The sequence below is a fragment of the Mobula birostris genome, chromosome 9 (assembly GCF_030028105.1).
Source record: "Mobula birostris isolate sMobBir1 chromosome 9, sMobBir1.hap1, whole genome shotgun sequence".
NCBI lineage: Eukaryota > Metazoa > Chordata > Chondrichthyes > Myliobatiformes > Myliobatidae > Mobula > Mobula birostris.
Window position 1 is genome coordinate 56,461,676 of NC_092378.1, and position 27,821 is coordinate 56,489,496.

At 44.1% G+C, this 27,821-nt stretch overlaps 1 protein-coding gene across 2 annotated transcripts in view; it reads right to left on the reverse strand.

Moving 5' to 3' along the window:
• The window catches only part of LOC140202786 (A disintegrin and metalloproteinase with thrombospondin motifs 20-like), a 618,104-nt gene that overhangs the window by 54,593 nt on the left and 535,690 nt on the right, over nt 1-27,821 (reverse strand). For both annotated transcript variants that reach the window (XM_072268124.1, XM_072268123.1), the window contains 3 exons: nt 7,128-7,298; nt 5,388-5,588; nt 1,519-1,648 (listed from right to left, as the gene is read on the reverse strand). In XM_072268124.1, the coding sequence (XP_072124225.1) occupies nt 1,519-1,648; nt 5,388-5,588; nt 7,128-7,298 (502 nt within the window). The remainder of the gene's footprint in view (nt 1-1,518; nt 1,649-5,387; nt 5,589-7,127; nt 7,299-27,821) is intronic.

The window sequence follows — 27,821 nt, forward strand, 5'->3', positions numbered from 1 at the left end:
TGGTCTCTATCTGGCTGTCCACCATTTTCATGTCCTTCTAGAGGGTTGCCATTTCACAGCTTCCGTTGACTACAAACCCCTTGTGCATGCAATATCCAAAATATCAGACCCTTGGTCTGCATGGCAGCAATGCCAACTGGCCTACATATCAGAATTCACAACTGATTTACGACATATTAAGGGGGAAAAATAATCCCGTGTCTGATTGCCTGTCACGGCCAGCCGTTGAAGCCATACACATAGGGGTTGACTATGGCTGAGCTGGCATACGGGCAGCCGTTACAAGTACCAGGTGATTTTATTCCTAACCGCGTACCCTCCTGGTTGGCCTCTCAGCAGCATTACACCCTCCTCAGTAAATTCAATTTCTTTGCACCTATTCCGACCCCCCATTACGGCGTGCAATGCTCTTGGGTTCCTGCTGACCTACATTCCACCTCATTTATTTTCATCCGCCATGATGCACACTGACAGCCTCTTAGGCCCCCTTATGATAGCTCCTTCCGCGTTATTGGAGCAGAGAGAAAAAAACTTTTAAGCATAGATAAGTTGGGGCAGGGGTCAACCTGAAAGTATTTCGGTAGATTGCCTTAAACTGGCCCACCGAGACTGGAGGACTCTGCTACCACAGCCCTGCCATCAAGACATGACCATGAGCATGTTAACACACCTTTGGACGAGCCAGAGGCCGCTGCTGTTCCTCGACCCCTGAAGCATAGAACCCGAGTGAGGCGGCTCATTCAAGCTCTGGACAGGCTCACAATGCCAGTTTTAGTAAATTCTGGGGGTGCCTGTAATGGTGATGCAATCGATTGAAATGGACATAATTCAGAACCACCGACATTGAGCTGGGGTTTGCCTTAAGAGGCTGGTCTGACGTGGTTGTGATGTAGTTATGTAGAGTACTTCTACCATGCATTGTGTTCAGGTTTGCAGTACAATAAATGAGCTGTTATGGTTTTTCTTCAACATAAAACACCTCACATCATATTATTTGTGGAAACCTGCACTGATATTGCAGAGGGTTCAAAGCAGGTTCATGAGAATGATCATGGAAATGAAAGGATCATCGCATGAGAGGCATTTAATGGCTCTGGGCCTGTACTCAGTAGGGTTTTCAGTGGGGGGGGGGGTATCTCATTGAAACCATTGAATATTAAAAAGTCCTGGAAAGAGTGGATGTGAAGAGGATGTTTTTTATGGTAGGTGAACTGGGACCAGAGGGCAGAGGCTCAGACGAGAAGGGCAAATATGGGGAGGCATTTCTTTAGCCAGGCAGTAGTGAAACCATGGAATTCATCGACATGAACAGCTGTGGAGGTTGATAGGTTTGACAGATCATTGACCTGCACTCCTCTTTTTTGGCAGCTTTCACAATTTATTCAGCATTGTTACTGTTTTACCATGTTCTACCTCAGTGCGCTGTGTGCTGATCAGATCTGTATGAATAGTGTATAAGAGAGGCTCTTCCCTGTACCATGGCACCAATACCAGTCTCCAGATTCAACAACTACTTACAAGTGTCGGTGAAGCAGGGGGTGTGAAGCCGTGGCTTTTGGCTGAGTTTGCACAGTTCACTGGGCAGACCATCGTCAGTAAGGCATTGCACCTCCCTCTCCATTGCACCCACACCACAGGTCACAGTGCACTGAAATCATTTCAAAACAATTCAGTATGTGAGATAGACAAGTCACTGTTAAGTACCATGCCCAAAAAATATTATTTCATGTTGAGTCTTTTGATGCAATACATTATTGACTAATAATTCAAATTGTTCATTGGTAGGTAGCTACCAAGTAATCTTACAACTCTATGTTGTTAGTTTATCAGCTGTTAGCTTTCAGTACTGCTAGACTTGATTATAATAAAAGGCATGAATATTAACACAAATTGAAGAGAAGAGTGTCTCCTTGCTGACTGAAGGATGTTATTAAATTAAATGTGGTCAGTTCCCGGATTGTGTTCCTGTGTCAGAGATGAGTGACAGCAAGTGTTGGGGAGAAGTTCACATGAACAGCAGAGATGGAGCAGCCTGAAATGAGTGAGGGAGTGCATCTGCTCGGTGGCTCCCGGCTCTGCTAGGCTTCACTCAGCACCCCCCGCCTGTTGCGGCTCCTTTGGGGGAGCTTATGGGAGAGAAGGAAGGTGGAAATGTTCCATTCGCACCTGGCAGAAGATGCCTGGAGCTCCAGTGCGGCCGGCAATCCCACTCCCATCAACCGCACGGTTTCCGAAACGCTAGGTTATATGTATCTACGGGGTGTGCATAGATCAGCCGTTTGTAACTCAGGGGGTGGGGGTGGTGTGGGGGCTATAGTTGAAACATGAAAGGTCTGCCAGGTTAATGAGTTAACTTCAGGACCAGTTCACAATCTGAACGGTCTATGAAGGCTCTCAGTCATCCAGGTATTGTGTATCAAGCAGCAGTAAATCAAGGACTTGCTGCGTTGTGTAGAAGACGTTTCGCCACTCCTCCGAGAGGCTTCTTCAGTTCTGATCCATGCCGAGGTAGAGATGTTAGGACTGCAATGTAAGTAGCTGATAGATGGTGTCATACCCCACCTATCGGACAAAGATGGTGTCATACCCCACCTATCAGACAAAGATGGTGTCATACCTCACCTATTTGACAAAGATGGTGTCATACCCCACCTATTTAACAAAGATGGTGTCATACCCCATCTATCGGACAAAGATGGTGTCATACCTCAGCTATTTGACAAAGATGGTGTCATACCTCAGCTATTTGACAAAGATGGCTTCTTTAACCCCTCTTTCAAACCAACGGCCCTCCTGTCCAAAACAGAGGGGGTGGGGTATAACACCAGCTATCAGCTACTTACAGTGCAATCTTAACATCTCTACCCCGGCATCTCCACAATAGTTCACACCTCCATTCATGCAAAGTTAAGTCTAACGTCTCTTTCATTACCTCTACAACTCCTAATGACCCTCCTGTGATTGCTTTTCTTTTAAGCAACTCACAGAGTTGATAAACTGGAAAAGCTACCCACCATGGATCAGAACTGAAGAAGCCCCTCGAATGAGTGGCGAAACGTCTTCTAGACAACACAGCAAGTCCAATTGCCTTGCTTTACTGTTCCTTAATAATCTAAATGGTCCTTACGGTATCATTCTGTAACAGGAATCTACTCATTCTGGTCACCTCCCCACAGAAAAGATATCAATAAGCCTGAAAGTGTGCAAATATAATTTGCAAGGACGTTGCTAGAAAATGAGGACCTGAGTTATAAGGGAAAGGATGAACAGGTTTGGATTTTACTACCTGGAGTGTAGGAGAATAAGGGGAGATTTGATAGAGGTGTACAAAATTATGAGCGTATAGATAGGGTGAATGCATGCAGGCATTTCCCCCTCAGGTTGGATGCAACTAGAACTGGAGGTCAAAGGTTTAGGCTGAAAGGAAAAATATTTAAGGGAGAGCTCAGAGGGTGATGTGAGTGTGGAACGAGCTGCCAGCAGAACTGGTGGATGCAGTTTGAATTGTGACATTTACAAGAAGTTTGGATAGGTTCATGGATGGGAAGGGTATGAAAGGCTATAGTCTGGATATAGATAAATGGGACTAGGTACAAAACTAGGCTGTCATGGACTACGTGGGCTGAAGACCCTGCTTTTCTTTTTTTGTGCCATTGTGCTCCATGATTCCTGACTCAAATGGAGCAAGAGCACTGACTGTATGGTGGAAAGCAGAACTGAATCATTACAAACCAATGGTAAAACAGTAGCACAGCATCATCTCCAAACACCCAGGTGTGTTCCTGACCTCCGCTGCTGACTGAGTAGAGTTTGCATGCCACTGTGTGGGTTCACCACCTCGTCCCTGGACACTCCCGTTTCCTCCCACGTCCCAAGCATGTGCCTGCGTTTGGCTAACTGTCTACTGAAAACAACCGCAGTGTAGGTGCTGATTTGTTACTTCACAGCCCCAGCTGCGATGAGTGGTGGAGAATTGGGGTGACGGGGTTGTTTACAGGCATCTGTAGGAGAGCAGCTTAATAAGCTGGTACATATAATTGCTCTGGGAGCTGGCATACACTCAATGGGCTGAATAGCCTCCTTCTGCGTCATTGGTTTGTGAATCTTGATCTTGCTCTGTGTCTACTTCTAAAATGTTTGACTTGGTCTCTGTCCAATTTCTATCCTTTCACTTCTCCTGAATACAATGACTCTTTGACAAATTCAGCTCCAGCTGTGGTCACAATGAATGACATTACCAATTTTTATCAATGCACCATAGAAAACGCTCTGCCCGTGTGTATAATTTATTTTTTATTTATTTATTGAGATGCAGCATGGAACAGGCCCTTCCGGGTCTTTGAGCCACACCGGCCAGCAATCCCCAGGTTTAATCCTAGCCTAATCATGGGACAAGTTACAATGACCAACTAACCTACCGACCCGTACGTCTTTGGACTCTGGGAGGAAACTGGAGCACTCAGAGGAAACCCACGCTGTTACAGGGAGAACGTACGAACTCCAGATAGTGGCGGGAATCGAACCTGGGTTGCTGGCACTGTAAAGTGCTGTGTAACCACGACGCTGCCGCGCCGCTCTGTATAATGTCTTGGTGTAGCAACTGCTCTGCACGCGACCACGAGAAACTGCAGAGAGTTATGGAAGAACTCAGCATATCACAGTGACCAGTTTCCCTTCTAAGGAATCTGTCGATACTTCTCACTGCCTCAGTAAAATCGAAAACCCAACTAACCCCAGACATTCTCTCTTCTCCTTTCCCTATCGAACAGAAGATGCAAAGGCCTGAAAGTGCATACCACCAGGCTCAAGCAGGACATCTCTTACCCCAGTGTTCTAAGACTCTTGAATGGGCCTCTTGTCTGATAAATTTAAGTCCTGGCCTCACAATCCACCTCATAATCATTGTGCAATTTATTGTTTACCTGCTCCGCATTTTCTCTTTGGCTTTTACACTTCATTCTGCATTTTCATTGTTTTACCTTACTCTAGCTCAATGCACTAGGTAGTGATTTGATCTGCATGAAACAATTTTCACGGTATCTTGGTGGTGACAATTATAAACAAGTATCTATTCCAATGAATGTCAGAAGCAGATTTGATCAGTGGGGGTGTGATTCTGACTCCTTCCTCTGAAAGGAGTCTTTCTAGCCTAGACCATTTGATAAGCAGCCAGCATAACCAAAAACCCCATATACCCTGGACGTTCTCTTTTCTCCCTTCCCTCGGGGATGTTGTCCAAGCCGCCGGCGTGTCACCACAGAGTTGTTAAAAGTTTTCATGCAAACTTTGTCAGAATAATCACTTGACTAAATACAGTCATCTTCGCCATTTTACTGTATTGGAGAACTGAACAGCAAATGCCGAATGCATATTTGCATGGAAAATACCTTGCTCCAGGCTCCCAGCCGCCAGCTGGCTGAGGCATGACACCGCTGGACGTGGCACTCGTGAACACTGGGGGGCGGCGGCATTGGACAGCGGCTCGTTGAGGTTGTTGGCAGGCCGTATGAATAAAGGTCTCGCCCAGAGTGGACCTCGCTGCAGAAAACTATCCGACGTTGATACCCTGGCCCGCAGCTTGTCGAACACTGTGTGGTTAAATATCAAACACATCTTTAGTTTATAACACATGAATTATGAACACAAAAGAATCTTGAGCAACACAAACAAAATGCTGGAGGAACTCAGCAGGTCAGGCAGCACCTATGGAAGGAAATGGACAATTGACTGTTCTTCAGGACTGAAAAGGAAGGGGGAAGAAGCCAGAATAAGACTTGGATTCGTCTATCACCCACCAGCTTGCACTGCTTCTCTCCCATCACCTTCTTTTCTTGGCTCCTTTGCCCTTCCGTTCCTGTCCTAGTGAAGGGTCTCAGCCTGAAACATCAACTGCTCATTTCCCTCCATAGATGCTGCCTGAATTGTCGAGTTCCTCCATCACTTTGTGAGTAATACACAAAGTGGAATTCATTTTTGGACTTGGTTTTGTTAGCAGGCTAAAATAGAAAAAAAAAACTGAATAAAAACTGAAAAGCAAAATGCTACAGATGCTGGAAATCTGAAATAAAAATAGAAGATATGAGGCCAACTGTTGATCAGGCTCCATATCCACGATATGGGTGTAGAATAGTCCCATACTTTGCAATGCTCATCATTCAAAGGACCAAAGGAGGATAGTGTAAATGGTTATAGACCCGGTCAGCTATCCCAACATTCAATTGTCAACTGGCCAACTGTCATCCTTTGCCACGATAACATCAATTTTTTCTAAAGTCTTTCAAACCCAAAACGTATAACAGGTCCTGTGCCACAAAATGGTAGCATCAAAAGTGGCAGAACAACCCAGAGTAGGACTTACACAAAGAATGATAGGGTACTGGCATGTGCGGTAGAGCAAAGGAATCTGGGAATTCCCTTGAATGTGGCCTCATGGGTAGACAGGGTCATGAAGAGAGCATTTGGCATGTTGGCTTTCATAAATCAATGCATTAAGTACAGGAGTTGACATGTTGAAGTTGTAAAAGGTGTTGTTAAGGCCAGATTTGCAGTATTGTATGCAGTTCTGGCTACCTACCTACAGGAAAGATATCAATAGGATTGAAAGAGTGCAGAGACATTTTTCACAGATATTGCTGGGACTTGAGACATAGGGAAAGGTTGAATAAGTTCGGACTTTATTCCCAGAAGCACAGGGGAATGAGAGGAAGTCTTCTAGAGGTGTATGCAATTGTGAGGAGTACAGAAAGGATGTATGCATGCAGGCTTTTTCCGCTCAGGTTGGGCGAGACTAGAACGAGGGCACACGGATTCAGGGTGAAAGGCAAAATACTAAAGGAGACTCTGAGGAGGGAGTTCTTCACTCAGAGGGTGGAGCGAGGGTGGAAGAGGTAGATATGAATTCAATTGTAAAATTTCAGAGAAATTTGGGTAGGTACATGGGTGGGAGAGTGATGGAGGGAGGTTGCAGGTAGATAGGACTAGGCTGGCACGGACAGTTGGCCTGAAGGGACCTTCTTCTATGTTGTAGTGCTCGATGACTCTGTGTAGTGTGACCCACCAGGGTCACTGTCATGGGAACTTGGAGAACCTGACTGCCCGCACAGTGTTACAGACACCTGCAGCCTTACCTGTGACCATTCTCCTGCAATCCAGATGTGTTCACAAGGTGCAGCGGAGCAGCTTTGTATGGCAGGGGGCTTGAACATGCGGTCACAGTACTCGTCCTCCATCTGCCCGTGGGCGCGGCTGACACATTGAACGCGCCGCTTTCGCACCCCTTCGCCGCACGACACAGAGCACTTGTAACAAGAAGAAGCACAGTCTCAGTGGTGTGTGCAAGCGGCCGAGGAAGCGCCAGGCCAGCCACAGATAAAACGAGATTGGGAATCTAAATGCCAACTCTACTGATCATCCGCCTGCCCGATTCAGTCACAGAACTACCTCACCGAATGGATGGTGATACTGTAGGTGCAACACCAGTCTAGTTGCTGGATGTACATTTCACCAGAAAAAGAGTGTTTGCTGTACGGTCTAACATCTGGCATGGATGCTGTCACAAGAAAGCAGCATCCATCATCAAAGACTCTCACCATCCAGGCCATGTCTTCTTCCTGCTACTACCATGGGGCAGAGATACAGAAGCCTTAGGTCCAACACCTCCAGGCTCAGGGACAGTTATTACAGCTATTACCTTACAACCACCATACTCCTGACCAGCTTGGATGTATTCCATCACCACTACTCTCAACTGATTGCACAACCTCCAGACTCATTACAATTCTTATTCTCAGTATTATTTTTATTTGCCCAGCTTGTCTAATTTGCACATTGTTTTTTGTCAGTCTTGGTCTGCTAATGTAAAGCCTTTTTTTTGTAAAATTCTATTGTATTTCTTTTTTCCTTGTAAATGCCTGCAAGGAAATTAATCTCAAAGTAGTATATAGACAAATATAGATACTTTGATAATAAATTTACTTTGAACTTGAACTTTGAACATCTTTTCTTCAGGCTAAATTCACACTGGCCATTGCTGCCTCAGAAAATTACCTCTGACACAGATTTGCATTGGCCAAGGTCACTATGACTTTGCTGTAAACTATCTTCAGTTTTCTTTACCATTATATACCCTCTTTGGGCCCTCTATGTGCAATAATATGTCCACTTACTTCAAAGACAATAAACTGTGCGAAAAATGTTCGTGTGTTGTGACAGAAAAAGTTGTGACTTGATGCAAGGGGTATTTATGATTTCTGCTGGAGGTCAGGTGACAAATATAAACTGTGTCAAGAAACAAGCTGAGCAGAGATGGATAAATCTGACAAGCCATATTCTTCACCAAAGCTTTCCTCATCCAACTAGAAGCAAATTAGTTTTACTTACATTAACTAGTTCTCAAGACCAATACTTTACTCAAAGAGACCTTGAGCAGATGTGCTGGTAATTTCCTTCAATTATTCTTGGCTAAATCATTGTGGTTCTTTCTGTATTCATCTTCTTTGGACCATTCCTTCAAAGAAACCTTTCTGACCAAACCTTTATTGTTTGTGCTCACACCTCCTCAAAATGTGGAATTGGATATGGTATCATAATGTTCCTATGACTAGTCCTGAGATGAGTCATTGCATTCAGGATGCTTTGTAAAGTTAGAACACAGAACAGTACAACACAGGAACAGGCTCCTCAGCCCACAGTGTTGTGCTGACCAAATAAATTAGTGATCAGTTAGCCAACTAAACAAATCACTGATGCCTACACATGTCAATATCCCCCCCCCCCGATTTTTCTCACATTTGTATGCCTATCTAAACATCTGTTAAGGGTCCTTAATGTATCTGCCTCTACCACTACCTGAGGCAGTGCATTCCAGGCACCTTCCAGTCTTTGTTTAAAAACTTGCAGCCCTGACATTTCCTTTGAAATTACCAAATGCATGTCCTCTGGTATTAGACATTTCAACCCTGAGGAAAAGATACTGTCTGTCTACTCTATCTATGCCTCTCATTATCTTATAACGCTCTATCAGGTCTCCTCTCAGCCTCCGCTGCTCCAGAGAAAACAACCCAAGTTTGCCCAACCTCTCGTTATAGCACATGCCCTCTAATCCAGACAGCATCCTAGTAAACTTCTCCTGCACCATGTCAAAATTCTCGACATCATTCCTAGAATGGGGCGATCAGAACGGTATGCAATATTCCAGATGCAGCCTAAGTAGAGTTTTATAAAGCTGAAACATAATTTCCTGACTTTGAACTCAGTGCCTCAACTAATTAAGCAAGCATGCCATATGGCTTCTTAACCATCCTATCAACCTGTGTAGCCACTTTCAGAGAACTATGAACCTGCACCCCAAGATCCCTCTGCTCATCAACACTGCTTGAATCAATAAGGATACTTGACAGTTGTATCAGGTCTTGATACTATCACCTCTTATAAAGTAAAATCAAGTGACATAGATCTTTGCTTCCAGGTGAGCTCAATGCCCTTGATGCTTGCTTTGACCTTCGACTGAGGGAACAGTCATAAATTCCCACAGACACCGATAATCCTGTAAATTCTGACTCTGAGGCTGATATGCAACATCTTTCAGGAGGGTGAACCCACAGAAATCATATAGCCCAGATGAGGTACCTGGCCAAATACTAAAGTCCTGTGCCAATCGACTGGCTGGTGTGTTCACTGACATCTTTAGCCTTTCACTTCAGCAGTCTGAGGTGCCCGTCTGCTTCAAGCAGTTTCACATATACCGGTGCCTATGAAGAACATAGTAACCTGCCTCAATGACTATTATCCAGTAACACTTACATCCACAGTGATGAAATGTTTTGACAGACTGGTGATGAAACATATCAACTCCTGCCTGAGAAGTGACTCGGTAATTTGCCTACCGAAGCAACAGGTTTCCACAGCAGATGCCAACGCACCAGCTCTTCGCTCAACCCTGGAACACCTGAACAGCAAAGATGCATACATCAGGATGCTCCTTATCAACTACAGATTGGCATTTAATACTATCAAACCTAATTAATAATCTTCAAGACTTTGGCCACAATACCTCCTTGCACAATTGGATCCTTGATATCCTCTCGTGCACACCACAGTCAGTTCAGATTGACAACATCTCCTCCTCAATTTTAATTAGTACGGGTGCACCACAAGGCTGTGTGCTTAGCTCCCTGCTCTACTCACTTTATGCTTATGATAGTGAAGCTAAGCACAGCTCCAATGCCATATTCCATTTTGCCAATGATACCACAATAGTAGGTTGAATTAAAAGTGGTGTTGAATTAGCAAATAGGAGGGAAATTAAAAATTTGGCTGAGTGGTGCCATAACAATAACCTATTACTCAATATCGGAAAGACCAAGAAGCTATTATTGACTTCAAGAGGAGGAAACTAGAGATCCATGAGCTAGTCCTCATCGGTGATCAGAGATGGAGAGGATCAGCAGCTTTAAATTCCTTGGTATAATCATTTCAGAGGACCTGTACTGGACCCAGCACATAAATGCAATTATGAAGAAAGCACGTCAGTGCCTCTACTTCCTTAGGAGATTGTGAAGATTCAGCAGAACGTCTTAAACTTTGACAAACTTCTATAAATGTGGAGTGGGGAGTATATTGACTGGCTGTATCACAGCCTGGCATGGAAACACCAATGCCCTTGAATGGAAAATTCTACAAAAATTAATGGATACAACCCAGTCCACTACAGGTAAAGCCCTCCTAACTATTGAGCATATAAACATGAAATGCTGTCACAGGAAAGCGGCATCCAACATCAGGGACCCCCACCACACAGGACATGCTTTATCCTCGCTGCTGTCATTAGGACGAAGGTACAGGAGTCTCAGGACTCACACCACTAGGTTCAAGAACGGTTATTACCCCTCAACCATCAGGTTCTTGAACAAAAGGGGATAACTTCACTCAACTTCACTTGCCCCATCATTGAAATGTTCCCACAACATATGGCCTCACTTTCAAGGACTCTTCGTCTCACGTCCTCGCTATTTATTGCTTATACGTTTATTATTATTATTTACTTCTTTCTGTGTTTGTCCAGTTTGTTGTCTTCTGCACTCAGGTTGAAAGCCTCATTTGCTCAACTTTTCCCCATGCTCTCTTATCCAAGCAGCATCCTGGTAAATCTTCTCTGCACCCTCTTTACAGATTCCACACCCTAATGAGGCAATCAGAACTGAACACAATATTCCAAGCGTGGTCCAACCAGAATTTTCTCGCGGCTCTTTAAACCAATTTCCTGACTAATGATGCCCAATATACCATAGGTCTTCTTAACAACCCTATCAACCTGTGCATGGATCTATGGGATCTATGGATGTAAGCACCCAATCCTTATTGGCTTTCATTGATTCCCTTAATTTCCAAAAAGTCTATGCCCCAAATGTGCTCAACACTTGAGTCCCTTGAAGGTTGAGAATTCTGAAGATTCAGCAACCTCTGTTGACTGAAGTTCCCCTCTCAGTTCTGAGAGGGTGACTGCTGACTTGTGGCAATGCAAATATCACCATCAGGGCTCATGAGAGTCTTGAATAATTCAATGAGTCTGAACTCAAGAGATTATGATAGTGCAGCGGTCAGTGCAATTCTTTACAGCGCTACCTGTATACAATTGGGGTTCAATTCCCACCGGTGTCTGTGAGGATTTTGTACATTCACCCTGTGACTCTGTGGGTTTACTGCAGGTGCTGAGGGGACAAGGGAAGGTGCCGTTGGAAGGAGAATCCCCATTGCAAGAAGTGCTTTGTGCAGATGAATGGCTCCATGGAGGAAGGGCCAATACTCATGAGACAGAGCCAGTTTGTTCGAGATGGACTTCAAGGGAAGTTCGGAATGTGGCGGGTGCTTTCATGCAGACTGTGGGTCCAGCGTGTGAGACAGAGATACATCCCCTGAATACTCCAGTGTGAGCTCCAATGGTTATGTCACTTTGGACTGGTTTAACTCTAATGGCCCTTTTATGTTTTTTTTTCTTTTCTTTTTCCTATTAACTGTTTGATAAAGCTGAAGTTGGCAAATATACTTCCTTTATAATTTTATGCTGGTGTATGATCTATTATTTCTTGCCACTGACAATTGTGTATGGGTGGCAGTTACACAGCATTTGCTCAAATCAAGGTGTCTTTAATTGGAACAACACGACGTTCCTGTTTGGTTGAACCCCAAATCATACCGACCCTAGATGTATATTGCTTATGAAAGGTGGCCGTCTCATCATTGAGTCACATGGCTGTTAGCAGAGTTAGCTAAGGAGCTGTGTTTGTAAACAAGCCCCGGTGAGAGGGCTTCACCTGGAACAATGTACATGTAACAAATAAAGCTCATCTTTGTATCTTTACAACTCCAATCTTCTTAGTCTCTGCTCACAGTACAAACCTCCATTCCAAGGATCAGTCAGGTGAACTCTCACAGTATAATCAATAACGAGGCCAAATGGCTGCCCCTTTGAGCTCATCTGTGACAACTAAAATTCCTTCCTTTAACTTCTCTTTCCCCCTTTTCAAGGTGGCTGGGGTTTTATGGAGGTCCCTGATCTGCAACAGCACTCAAACTGCGCTTCCCATTCTTGGAGCTCACTGTCTGACCGGCCATTTTCCGACATTCTCCAGGTGTGGCATGGAAGGTGCTGGGGTGCAGACTGATTCTGGGCCAGTGCTACCAACTGAGGCATTCCGAGAGAAGGAAGATCGGGATTTCATGGCGACACAAGCTGCTGACGGAGGTCTCAGTCGGCAAGCGACCGCTCCCTCTCTCACTTTCTCTTGACAGTAGGGAGAGTTTACTGCCGATTCTCGAGTTGAAGAATCTCAGAATAGAAAGCGACATGGCAGTCTGTAACACCATAGCAGTGACTGTTTGGTGGTCTCCCCTTTTGCTGTGAAATGGGTGACATCTCTCTGTTCCTTGTTAGTGAGAGAGAGCCTGCGGAATGCTGAATCTTTGGGTAAACAATTGTTTTTGTTGATTGCAGATCATGGGCTCTGTTTGGGGGCTTTGCTGTTGCTTGGCGGGTGGTGGGCACTGACACTTTCGGCTGAAATGGGTGTGGGATGTGGGAGGTTGATGCTTTGCTGCTGCTTGTGCGTGGGAAGGGGGATGGGACTTTGGGGTTCTAACGTTCTTCTCTTGTTTACTCTTTTGGAGTTCTTTTGTTTTATTGTGGAGAGTAAGAGTTTCAGGTTGTATACTGTTACATTCCCTGACATTAAATGGAACCATTGAACCATTTGAACATTTAGGGTGGAGCAGCAACACCTCATATCCCCTCTCGGTAGCCTCCAGCCTGCCAGCATGGACATTGATTTCTCTACTTCCAGTAATAACTCTCCCTCCCTCTTCTCTCTTTATTATTCCCCATCCCGGCCTCCCCCTTACCCCTTCTCTTCTCCTCACCTGCCTGTTACCTCCTTACGATGCCCCACCTCCTTCCCTTTCTTCCATGGTCCATTCTGCTCTCCTATCAGATTCCCTCTTATTCAGTCCTTTACCTTTTCCACCTATCAGCTTCCAGCTTCTCGCTTCATCCTCCTTCCCTCCTCACCTTTCACCTGCGAGCTTAGCTCCTTCTATTCCCCCACATTCTGGCTTCTGCCTCTTCCTTTCCAGTTCTGATTAAGGGTTTCGGCCCAAAACATCGACTGTTTATTCATCTCCATGGAGGAATAACAGTCTGACCTGCTGAGTTCCTTCAGCATTTTTTGTGTATTACATACAATCACCGATTTCCTGATCGCTGGTATTGACATTAGTTTTAATCTCTGGATGTATCTCATTACTTAAATTTAAGTTGCCCCGTTTCTGTGAAAGGAATTGGGATTATTATAAACTGATACCCTATCAGAATTGGTGTTTATTATTCAGTGCACAATGTTTATGAAAGCATGTCACATTGTCTAATATCCCCCAGCATCTGCAGCAGATTAACCCTGTCTGTGTAAAATGGTGTGGAAATGTACTAATAGCTTAAACTCAGGTTGTGTCCTGGTATCCTTTCCACCAAATCTTACTGTACCCAGCAATACTCCATCACAGTTTGACATCTGAGCCTGTAACATGGTAATTAATGTTAAGAGTGTTCGGGGATTGAATGAGTACAGTGAATGTGCCTACAATGGCCCATAAATACATGACTACTTTATACAGCAGGGGATCTGTCTTCAGCTCTAATTGCATGCATTAAATCATCTGGGATATGCATAAGATTTCCAATCTGGGTTTAAGAAGTTCCAGTAACACTAGACATCTGAAAAAAAAAACCTTTGCGAAGATTTCTATGAGTATTGAAAAGAGAAATTGAATCACTAGTACATTCATGATGCTAATACACACTTATAGAGTCTGATGCACAAAACACTTTAAATTGACTGGTCTCCAGAAACTGAACAGCTTAAATGGCCTTTCTTTCATTTAAAAACGAGAGCTTGAACAGTGGTAAATTAGAGTGCATGCTGAACTCCTGTGTGGAATTGCTGGCTAAATAAAGAAAGGTGTTTTGTGTTCTGCATGGGATTGAATTCTCCTGTGATACAGAAGCATTCGGCACATCATCCAGGCGTCGCTGGGTGGCTGGGACACTGAATCATCAGCAAGATCTTATGGAGATGGAAGAGCCTGGCCTGGAGTGTGCACACACCATAAACCTTGAGGGAAACTTCCCACAGTGATTTTATAATCTCTGTGGTGTAGTTTTCTTCCCTTCTTTTGATGTCATTCATCAATTTAAAGGGATCTCTGATGAGCAGAAACTGCACTGACATGAAACAGTCAGTCACACAGAAAAATTATCATGGACACCCAGCCAGGAGGAAAAATGCGCACTTCTTAACCATTTCAGACATATTACAAACAGAATATAGAAAATAGAATCTATACATAAGATTAAGGTGGGGATATTTAAAATTTTAAAAAATGTTTTAAAATCCGGTGGTTTTTCAAAAATCTTTCTGGAGAAATCATAATCCACATATTTAACCACACTGGGACCAGTGTTTTTGAAGAGTAGCAATTATGGCTTCTCTTGCAACAAAGCAAAACATTTTCTGGGAAAATTACATGGATGTTGCTCCATATTTACCTGAGGCATTTGTTACTTCAAAGATTTTCTTTTTTTGCACTGAGTTTTCAAACCAGTGCAGTTGAGATACTGACAGAATCTTTGCCTGTGGAGAGACCTCAGAGCTGCTGTCATTTTTAGTCATAGAGTCATTGAGTCATAAAATGCTACAGCACAAAAACAGGTCCTGCAGTCCATCTAGACTGTGTCGTCTTGATCTTCTGCCCAGTCCCATCTACTTGCACCCGCACCATAGTCCTCCACACCTCTCCATAAGACCATAAGATGTAGGAGCAGAATTAGGCCATTTGACCTAACGAGTCTGCTTCACCATTTTTCATGACTGCTCCATTTTCCCTCTCAGCCCCAGTCTCCTGCCTTCTCCCCGTATCTCTTCATGCCCTGACTAATCAAGAATCTATCAGCCTCTGCCTTAAACATACCCAATGACTTGGCCTCCATAGCTGCCTGTGGCAACAAATTCTAAGATTCTGTGGTTAAAGAAATCCCTCCTCATCTCCATTCTAAAAGGACACCCCTCAATTCTGAAGCTGTTTCCTCTGATGTTAGCCTCCCCCACCATAGGAAACACCCTCTTCACATCCAATTTACTGAGGCCTTTCAATATTCGATAGGTTTCAATGAGGTCACCCCTCATTCTTCTGAATTCCAGTGAGTAGAGGCTCAGAGCCCTCAAACACTCCTCTTATGACAATCCTTTCAATCCTGGAATCATATTTCTGAAGCTCCTCTGAACTCTCTCCAATATCAGCACATCCTTTCTTATATAAGGGGCCCAAAACTGCTCACAATACTCCAAGTGAGGTTTCAGCAGCATTTTATAAAGACTCAACATTACATTTTTTCTTTCATATTCTTGTCTTCCAGAAATGAATGCTAACATTGCATTTGCCTTCTTCACCTCTGACTCAACCTACAAATTAACCTTTAGCGAATCCTGCAAGGGAATTTCCAAGTCTCTGCATCTCAGATTTTTGAAGTTTCTCTCCATTTAGAATATAGTCTATGCTTTTATTTCTTCTACCAAAGTGCATAACCATACACTTCTGGACATTGTATTCCATCTGCCACATCTTTGTCCATCCTTTCTGTTTAAGTCCTTCTGTAGTCTCTCTACTTCCTCAAAACTAACTGGCCCACTACCTATTTTCATATCATCTGCAAACTTGGCCACAAAGCCATCAATTTCATTATCCATGTTACTGACATATAATGTAAAAGGAAGACCCCTGTGGAGCACCACTAGTCACTGGCAGCCAATCAGAAAAGGCTCCCTTTATTCCCACTCTTCATCACCTGCTAATCAGTCAATGCTTTATCCATGCTAGTACCTTTCCTGTAATACCATGGGCTCTTAACTTGTTAACCAGCCTCATATGTGGCACCCTTCTCAAAGGCTTTTTGAAAATCCAAATACACAACATCCAATAATTCTACTTTGTCTATCCTGTTTGTTAGTTCAAAGAATTCCAGCAGATTTGTCAGACAAGATTTTCCCATAAGGAAGTCACACTGACTATGCCCTATTTTATTGTGTACCTCCAAGTACCCCAAAACTACGTCCTTAACAATCGACTAACATCTTCCCAACCATTGAGGTCAGACTAACGGGCCTATGATTTCCTTTCTTCTACCTCTTTCCCTTCTTGAAGAGTGGAGTGACATTTGCAACTTTCCATTCCTCTAGAACCATGCCCGAATCCATTGATTCTTGAATTACTAATGCCTCCACAATCTCTTCAGCCACCTGTTTCAGAACCCTTGGGTTACACCATCTGGTCCAGGTGAATTATTTACCTTCAGACCTGTCAGTTTCCCAAGAAACTGGTAATGGCAGTTCTCTCTAGTTATGGCAACTTCACACACCTCTGCCCCTGACACTCTCGATCTCGTGGCATAATACTCGTGTCTTCCACAGTGAAGACCGATGCAAAATATTTATTCTGTTCATCGACTATTGCTTTGTCCCCCAATCTGGCATCATTTTCCAGCAGTCCGATATATACTCTCACCTCTTTTTTTACACTTAATATATCTGAAGCATCCTCTTTAATATTATTGGCTGGCTTACCTTCATGTTGCAATTTTATGACTTTTTAGTTGCCTTCTGCTGGTTTTTAAAAGCTTCCCAATCCTCTAACTTCCCACTAATTTTTGCTCTATTATATACATACCCTCTCCTTGGCTTTTATGTTGGCTTTGATTCCCTTGTCAGCCACTGTTGTTTCATCCTGCTTTTAGAATACTTCTTTCTCTTTGGGATATTTATATCCTGCACCTTCCAAACTGGTCCCAGAAATTCCAGCTGTTGCTGCTCTGCCATCATCCCTGCCAGTGAGTTTATCCAAACCTCTCTGAAAGGGTACACTTCCACTGCCAGCTCGTTCCATACTCACATCACCCTCTGAATGAAGAAGTTCCCCATAAACATAACACCTTCCACCCCAGCCCATTGTTCTAGTCCCATCAATACTGGAGAAAACGCCTGTGTGCATTCACCCTATCAATTCCCCACATCATTTTGCATGCCTCTGTAAGATCTCTCCTCATTTTCTGGTGTTCCTCACCTATTCAACTTTTTCCTATAGCACATGCCAAATCTACATCTTTGCAAACTTTCTATAGTTCTGGTACACTGTGCGGTAAAATTCCAACAATCCACTTCGATATCCTGATGGTTCACGTGGAATGGTTGTCGCATTCCCTTCCTTCTCAGTGGGGAGCAGTTCCACACAACCTTTCCACACATCAGGGTGGCTGCACTGCACCTTCTGCTGACCTACTGTGCCCTGGTTTCGGCACTCGTGTTCACTCCTATCTGAGAGGTGGTGAGGGTGGGGGTTGTGGAGTCACAAAGGGTAGGTCATACACCATAAATGGTAGTGGTAAATGAAGTTATTCACACCGGTTGGAGCCTAATGGTTGTACGGTAGTAACTATTTCTGGATCTGGTGGTGTGGGGTCTAAGGCTCCTGTACTTCCTGCCCAATGGAAGTAGCGAGAAGAGGGCATGACCTGGATGGCAGCAGTCTATGATGGATCAAGCCCTGCTACCATCACGTTCCTGAATTGAGTAACTTCATTCACCACTATGAACTGATTCCGCAACCATCAGACTCACTCTACGAATTTCGTTCTCAGTTCTCAGCTGTTGTTCTCAATACTTTTTTATTTGCTTAGTTTGTCTTCTTTTGAACAATGTTTTTTTTTGTCAGTCTTTGTTTATGTATCACTTTGTGAAAAATTATTTTTCCCTGTAAATGCCTGGAAGGACATGAATTTCAGTTAGTATATGGCAACATACACATACTTTGATAATAAATTTACTTTGACCTTTGGTAATGTCCGTGAGAGCACTGAGGAACAGAGGGACTTTGGTGCACAATCCATATGCCCCTGGAGGTGGCAGCGGAGGGGAAACTGGTGATGGAGGCAGGTGAGAGGCGGTGAAATGAGAGATGGCAGAGGCTGGAACCTGGAGCAGCCTTATCCACTCTCAAAATTTTAGGAACAGCTTCTTCCCCTCCACATCAGATCTCTGAACAATCCATGAACCCACGACTATTCTCCGTCTGTAGTATTTATTTTATTTATGTGTAACTGACAGCAGTTTTTTTATGTTTTGCACTGTACTGCTGCCACAGAACAATGAATTTCACAATATATGTCTGTCATAATAATTGTGATTCTGATACTCAGCACACAAAGGAGCTCAGTGGTCAGGCAGCACCTACAACAGCTCCTATCCCACTCTAATCAGACTCCTAAAGGGACCTCTTGCACAAAAGGACGTATCTCACAGTCTACCTTGTTTGATCTTGCACTTTATCATTTACCTGCACTGCACTCTCTCTGCAGCCTCTACACATTGTTCTGCATTGGTTTTGTTTTTCCTTGTTCTATCTGTAATAATCTGTATGAAGAATACGCAGGACAAGCGCTTTACTGTATCTTGGTCCGAGTGACAATAGTAAACAAAGACCAGTGCATACGGAGGGAGATGGACAGCTGACGGGTTGGATTGAGACACTTTGTCTAGGCTGGAAAGGAAGACGGGAGTCAGCTGGTATCAAAAGGTGGGGGGGAGGGGGGAGCAAGAGCTTGCAGGATCTAGGCGAGCGGGTTGATAATGGGGAGGAGGAGGTGAAAGTGGCAATGCTGTCAGAGGCTGAGAGGTTATGGATTCAAGCAGCAAAGGGCTGAAGGAGGGGACAGTTGACCATGGAATAAAGGGATGAGGGTGGGGAGGGAGATGCTGGGAAGAGTGTGGTCATGATGGGCAGAAGGAGAGTGTGGACAGGGGTCTGACAAGGAGCAGTGGGGGCTGGTGGAATCAGGAGGGTAAAAGGATGTTGGCGAGAGGGAAGGGACAGAGGGCAGTAGTTACCATAAGTTAAAGAAATAGATGTTGGTGCTATCAGGTTGCAGGCTATTAAGGTGGAATAAGAGCTGCTGTTCCTCTAATTTGTATCTCGCATTATCTAGCTAGTGGAGGAGGCTGTGGATAGTCCCGTCAGCATGGGAGTTCAATAACATATGAGATTGTACAGGTGATGGAAATCTTGAGCAACATACACAAAATTCCTGAGGAACTCAGCTAGTCTGAGAGCATCTATGGAGGGGAATAAACAGTCGATGTCTCAGGCAAAAGCCAGAAGAAGCTCCCCACTCCCTCATTCTGATTACCCTCTCACCACTTCTCTTCTCCATGCCTGCCCATCAACTCCCTCTGGTTCCCTTCCCCTTTTCTGTTGTGCCATACGCCACTATCCTCTCCTATTAGATTCCTATTCTACCTCTTCCACCTATCACCTCCCAGCTTCCTACATCATTTTCACCTCTGCCCACTCTCAGCCATACCATCCCTTCACCTGGTTTCGCCTATCACCTACAACCTAGTACTCCTCTCCCTCCCCCACCTTCTTATTCTGGCTTCTTTTCCCTTCCTCTGCAGTACTGACGAGGGTCTCAGCCCAGAACTTCAACGTTTATTCTTCTCCCCACAGACGCTGGCTGACCTGCTGGCTCCCCCAGAGTTTTACGTGTGCATGTCAGTGTGGAAAGAGATGCGCAATTACAATGGCCAGCCTCTGGGAGAACCCTCTTGGTGGGTAGATGGAGTAAAGGTGTTCAGTGAAGTTGTCCCCCAATCTGCATTTGTGTATCACCAACACAGAAGAAGTTGGAACAGGAGCACAAGAGGCAAAAAATAATGCCAATGAATTCAGTTGTGGGGGACTGACTTACCTGGAAGAAGTGTTCAGAGCTACCTTCATTAGCCCAAACATAGAATATATGGACAAGAAGGTCTTGATACAATATTATAAAACAGTGGCAAGACCACAGCTGAAGTACTGTGTGCAGCTCACATTGTTGCATGTTAGGAAGTATTGTAGAAGGTCTGGAAGAGATGCCTCTGATTGTTGCCTGTTTGGGATATTTCAGTTGTGAGGAGATGCTGCAAAGCCTAGGTTTGTTAGTGGAAAGACTGAAGAATGCTTTGAAAGATCTGTTCAGTTTATGGGGGGGCATATAGGGTGAATAGTGAGAAACACATCCTCATTACAGCGCTGTTTAAAATGAGAGGGCACAGGATCAAGGTGAGGAGAAGGTAGTGAGAGGAAATCTAAAGGAACCTCTATGTTTGTGAGTCTCTGTCTCCACCACCCACTCAGGCAGCACATTCCAGATTCTAACCTTCTAACCACCCTCTGGGTCACCAAACTCCTCCACAGGTTCCCTCTGAATCTCCTCCCCCTTATCTTGAACCTGTGTCCTCTGACTGTACAGTACTGGGCAAATGTCTTAGGCACTTTCACTACATATATGTGCCAAAGACTTTCGCACAGTGCTGTAGGTGTCACTGCCATAGGGAAATATTTATGACTACCCACCCTACCTATTGCTCTTATAATATTGTATACCTTTATCAGCTCTCCTCACTGCCTCTCTTGTTCCAATAAACCCAGCCTTTTAAGACTCTCCACAAAGCTGGAATTCTCTATCCCTAGCAACGTCCTGGCAAATCTCCTCTGAGCCCCGCTTCTCCTGTGAATTCACATTGTTCCTCCTACAAACAATGCCCCAGCTGTGGCCTAACTAGTCTTACTATATCCCCTATGCTCTCATTCTCCAATGAAGGGTCTCGGCCAGAAACATTGACTGTTTACTCTTTTCCATCGATGCTGCCTGTCCTGCTGAGTTTCTCCAGCACTTGTGTGTTGCTTCTCATACTCTATACCCAGGTTAATGAAAGCAAGTACCTTAATCATTTTATCCTTCAAAGATCCTTAGACAGGCAAGGCATGATCTCCCTGTTCCTTGGAAATTCATATGAAGCTACCATTTATTATGTATGCAACACACATCAAAGTTGCTGGTGAACGCAGCAGGCCAGGCAGCATCTCTAGGAAGAGGTACAGTCGACGTTTCAGGCCGAGACCCTTCATCAGGACTAACTGAAGGAAGGGAAGAGAGGATTTACACACATCAAAGTTGCTGGTGGTCCTGACGAAGGGTCTCGGCCTGAAACGTCGACTGTACCTCTTCCTAGAGATGCTGCCTGGCCTGCTGCGTTCACCAGCAACTTTGATGTGCGTTGCTTGAATTTCCAGCATCTGCAGAATTCCTGTTGTTTGCATTTTTAAATTCATTGTGTATGCCTTTTTTTTCCTAGTTAATCCTTCCTAAATGAATCATTTTTTGACTGAATACCATCTACCGTCTCTCCTCTTTTCATTTCACATTTCCAGCATGTGCACTATTTTGCTTTGGTATATTTAGGAGCTTTACAGAGAAAAGTAAATGTAAGGGGTAGGGAGGTGGTTTGAAAGAATCAGGGGCTGGATTTGGTGAGGCACTGATGTATCTTACCCAGGACAATGGGGTGACAGTTAAATTGTCATTATTAAGAAAGTATTAAATGTGATTAAATGACCAGGGCTTAAAGGGAGATGTCTTTAGATGTTTCAAGAGGCAAGGGGGTACATCACCTGGGCTTGACAAAGATTCTTTGGCACTGGTGAGTTGCTAGGTGACTGGTGGGAAACAAATGAATCAGAATGAGAATCTGAAACAGGTTTACTGTTACAGACATGTATGTTGTGAAAAGGGTTCCCCTTGTCCTTACCTAACACCTCACGAGCGTATCCAGTACATCCTTCTCCATAACTTGGTCACCTACAACTGGATTCTGCCATTAAGGGTACCTTTTCCAGACCTCCCACTCCCCACCCCATCTATTTTCTGTAGGGGTTGATTTCTGCATGACTGCTTTGACCACTCATCCTTTCCCACTGTTCTTATAATGAACTCTTTGGGTTTGTGCAGGAAGCCAGAGAGCACTGGGCTCCAAGGTTTTTAACAGCACCTGAATTGGTTAATAGTTGATTAACAAGAGTCGTTAATCGTTTAGAGTTCCTTGTGTTTTCTCTCAATGGACTCACTTTTTGTCATGTGGTCTCCTGGTGCTTTCTGCTGAAACTTGTTAAGTTTATTTTGATAGGCTTGGGGATTCTGTGTTACTTGTATTATTTCAGTGGACGCCTGATTAGTGCTAATCATGGGGTCCTAGTTTTGGGAATGTTACGTCTCGTGGTGTCATTCTGCCGAGCCACCGACGTTCTGTTGGAACTCTTATAATTAAACTCCGGTCACTGTCTCGACATTAGAATTTGTCTTTCCTCTGCACTTGGGCTCCGACATTGCCAGCGCACATTGTGACAGTCCTCCCTCCTGGCACTTATCCCTACAAGCCGGACAAGTCCCACACCTGCTCCTATACTTCCCCCCTTATCGCTATTCAGGGCCCCAAACTGATCTTCCGGGTGAGGTGACACTTCACCCACGAGTCTACTAGGATCATCTACTGTGCCTGGTGCTCCCTCTACATCATGAGACTAGTGTAGCATGGCTTTGTTAAGGGAGGAGGACCTGTTGAACCAATTTGACTGAATTTTTCAGTAAGGTAACAAAATAGATAGAAAACGATAGCATGGTTGGAGTAAGGAAATGGGCAGAATGTTAAAGCTTATTGGGTCTAGAGCAATTGGCAAATTGGTCCTAAACGTAGGGAGGGAGAGGGAAAGTGTGGAGGGTGTTTTTTGTGACTGGAAGCCTGAGACCAACAGTACACAAACAAGAGAAAACCTGCGGATGTTGTAAATGCAAGCAAAGCACACAAAATGCTGGAGGAACTCAGCAGGCCAGGCAGCGTCTATGGAAAAAGAGTACAGTCGATGTTTTGAGCCGAAACCCTTTGGTAGGATAGTGACCAATAGTACACCACAGGTATCAGGCACTTACTGTTTCACATAAACATTGACAATTTTGATATGAATATAGAGGATATAATTAGTAATTTTGCACATGACATGGAAAAAAGATGGTGTAGCTGATAGTAAGAAGGCTTCTCTAATGGTATAGGATGATACTGACCAGCTGGTAAACTGACCATGGCAATAGCAGATGGAATTTAATCCTGAAAAGTGTGAGGCGTTGTGCTTTGGGGGACTTATAAAGGTGAGATGTAAATTTTGTCCTTGCAAGTATGAAGGAGCAAAGGTACATTGGTGAACAGAAGAGATTTTGCAGATGCTGGAAATCCAGAGCAACACACACAAAATACTGGAGGAACTCAGCAGGCTAGGCACCATCTAAGAAAAAGAAAAAAACAGTTGATGTTTTGGGCCAAGTCCCTTCACCCAGGGCTGGAAAGCAAAGGGGAAGAAGCTAGAATAATAAGGTGGAGAGGGGGGAAGTACAAGCTGGCGGGTGATCGGTGAAGGGGAGAGTGGATGGGTGGGGGGTGGCGATGAAGTGAGAAGTTGGTAGGTGATAAGTGGGAAAGGTAAATGGTTGAAGAAGGAAACTGATAGGAGAAGACTGTGGACCATGAGGGGGAGGGTACCAGAGGGAGATGATAGGTAGGTGAGGAGAAGGGAAAGGGTAAAATGGGAGCCAGAATAGGGAATGACAAAAAGAGAGAAGAAGGAGGGGGAGGCATTACCAGAAGTTTTTACACGTTCAAAGACTCCTGAAGGTGGCAGCACAGGTAAACAAGGCAGTGAAGGAGATTTCAGAATGCTTGTCTTCAGTAATAGGGTATTGAATATAAGACAGGTTTGGTGCGACTTTTACAAGTGTTGGCTAGGTGACAGTTGGAATATTGTGACGGCTCTGGTCTCCAAGTGGTAGGAAGGATGTGGTTACACTAGAGGGGGTGCAGAGGGGATTCATTGGGATCCTGGCCACAAAACCTCATGGCACTCTGTTGTTGCAATGAGGTGTTTCGGTAATGTTAATGCTGCCGTATCTCAGATATACCATTACACCAGTATCCTGCTAGTTGTGGGCAAACTATATCAACGCTGGAGATATGCCAGGTTCACAATTTATAAAAGAATTTCTTCTTGCACATACAAGCAATGTTTTCACTTCTCAGACACAACTGGTTTTCACCTGATTATTCCATTGAATTTTGGAGTCTATGCCTTTTACCGTTGGTCTGTCATCAACTGCAGTAGAAGCTTCTCTGAGTAATTTTTGATATGATGTGCAGTGTGTGCCTTTTGTGGAGAAATGAAGCAATCTGAGCTTAGACTTTCCTGGGATTGGAAGAACGAGGACTGATATCATTGAAACATATTAAAAGCTTCAGTTGTCTTGAAAAATAGACAATGGCAGATTACTGGCTGTGCTGGGATGTTTCATTTATGAAGAGAGACTGGAGAGGCTGGGCTTGATTTGTTTGGTGTAGAGGAAGCAGGGTCTCAGTGTAGGGTGTTGGGGTAGGGGTACTGGGCAGTAGGCACATTTATATAGCTGGGGTGCCTAAGACTTTGCATTGTATTGTATTTGTCAACATGGAGCAGAGAGTGAGTCTGTAAATCTGGAGGGAGCAAAGGAAGTTGGCAATAGTGATGATGGAGCACCAAGGGAGGGGTGTGGGGCAGGTGGCAGAGAAGGAGTGCCAGGGGTGGCATGGATGCAGATACCCCCAGCCTGAGATATTTGATTTCAAACAATTGGTTTATTGATTACAAAATATCTCTTCGGTGCTTCCTGCTCCCTCCCCTCCCCTTTCCCCTTTTCCCAACCATGATTCCCTTCTCCCTGGCCCCTTCCCACTCTCAATCCACAACAGAAACCCATATCAGAATCAGGTTTATCATCACTCACGTATGTCATGAAATCTGTTTTGTCTTGTGGCAGCGGTACAGTGCAATGCATAAAATTACTACAGTACTGTGCAAAAGCCTTAAGCACCTAGCTACATATACGTGCCTAAGACTTTTGCATAGTACTGCACAAAATTATGAGAGATATAGAAAAGGCAGGTAATAAGAACATAAAACATTACCACACAGAACAGACCTGTCAGTTTACAATGTTGACCCAGCTTTTTAATCTACTCTAAGATCAATCTAATCCTTCCCCCTTATATAGTCAGCATTTTTCATTTATCCCTGTGCTTATCTTAGAGTTTCTTAAAGACCCCTAATATATCTGCCTCTGCCACGGCCTCTGGCAGGATATTTCACTCTCTGTATAAAAAACTTAGCTCTGACACCCCTCCCCCCACCATACTTTCCTCCATGTCCTCAAAATATTGTCCTCTTGATTTAAACATTTCTGCCCTGGGAGAGAGTCTTAGGCTATCCACTCGACCTATGCCTCTTATACACCGCTTTCTACCTCCACAAGAAACTCACCTCCATGGCAAAAGTGTCTATGACTAAGCGCATGTTTGCAGAGAAGAGTGAAACATGTAGACGGGATCCAAGAAAGATAATTTCCCTCATGGGAAGAGCTTAATCCAGACTGGTAGGAGGATGGGAAGCTGGGAATAGCTTCAGAAAAGATAAAGAATAAAACTACAATAGTAAATGAGTTCAAGCATTTGGAAGGCAGGAAAAATAAAGGCTGGACTAAATACAGTAAATAAACTATCAGTCTGGCTGTACTCAAAGGCAGGTGATGAAACGCAAGGAGCATCATAAATTGACGATAGAGATAATGGCACCTCAGTTCCTACTGGAACCTGGCTTAAAGTGGGGTAAGTCTGGCAGGTGGTGGTTGGTTTCTCAGAAGAGCTCGAGAGGGAACATAAAGGAGGCTGCTGATTTTAGTTACAGAATCAATTACAGGTGTGTGCAATGACATCAAAGATTAAAGATTAAAGATTAGCTTTGTTTGTCACATGTACATCAAAACATACAGTGAAATACAATCTTTGCATCAAATCAAATCAGTGAGGATTGTGCTAGGCAGCCGCAAGTGCTGATACAGTTCCCTTGCCAACATAGTATACCCACAACTCACTAACCCTATCCAATCACATTTGGTAAGTGGGAGGAAACCGAAGACCCCGGGGGAAACCCGTGCGTGCGTGGGGAGAATGTACAAACTCCTCACACACAGTGGTGGGAAGCAAACTCTGATGCAGACTAATGAAGGGTCTCAGCCCGAAATGTCGACTCTTTATTTCTCTCCATAGATGTTGTCAGACCTGCTGAGTTTCTCCAGCATTTTGTGTGTGTGACTTGGAAATACAGGCTTTTGCGCTGTCAGTGCCATGCCTCAGTATAGGGGCTGTGGCTTTGGTTTGTGAGGTTTGAGAGGAGGTTTAGCAGAGGAAAGGATAAGAGCAAATTAGGGTTTCCTCACAATGACTTTCCCTTTTAGGGTAGCTGGGAAGGCAGCTCATGCAGTGGTGTATTCCCTCTGCTGGATGTATGCGATCAGGGATATTGCCAGTATCGAAAATGACTTCATCTGGAGGAAGTGCTCCCAGCTGAAGCTCCGGACTGACTCCATGAAGGAATTGGAGCTGGAGATGGAGGTATTTGGGAATATCTGGGATGCTAACAGCAACACAGACAAGAGCTTTAATGGGGCTGTCACTCCCAATGCACAGATAATTGGGAGTTGACTGACCATCAGGAATAACAAAGAGAGCAAAAGTTCAAAGCCTTTCTTCCCCTTTCATTTCCTGTCCTGATGAAGGTTTTCTGTCTGAAATGTCGACTGTATATTCCTCTCCATAGCTGCTGCCTGATTGCTGAGTTACTCCAGCATTTTGTGTGTGTTTCTTGGATAACAAAGGGCAAACTTATTTCAGAAACCAAGTGTTGTAAACCTATAGTTACAGCTACAAACACAAATGGATTGAAAATGCAGGAGTGAAATAAAAATCAAATTATACAAACAATGTGAGGAGTTGAAAAAATAATGACAAGTAAAACCAAAGAACATCCAAAGATGTTTTTTTTCTGCATAATGAGCAAGAGAGACTAAGTAAGACTAAGGGCAGGGCCTATTGAGGACCAAAAGGGGAGTCTGTGTGTGTAGGCAGAGGAAAGGGAAAATAAGAACTATGTCAGTTGTATTAAAAAGGATCAAGGATCAGCTTTATTCACCATATACATTTACATTAGGAATTTGCTGTGGTGTGTTGGTGCAACATGCAACAAAAGACAACACCTTTCAACAATTATAAAGCATAGAGAATTATATTAAAAATTTAGTGTCATAAGGAGCGGACTCAAATGCAAGAGACAGACACTGAAGTACTAGGAACAGGACCAGGACGAGAGTTAGGGATGTGACTGGATGCAGACTAGGAGCTGGGACAAGAACATAGACTTAGGCTCGGACTATGGCAAGAAAAGCGGGACCAGGACAAGGAACTGGGAACTAGAAGTCTGGGATAGGACTCCGAGCCAGA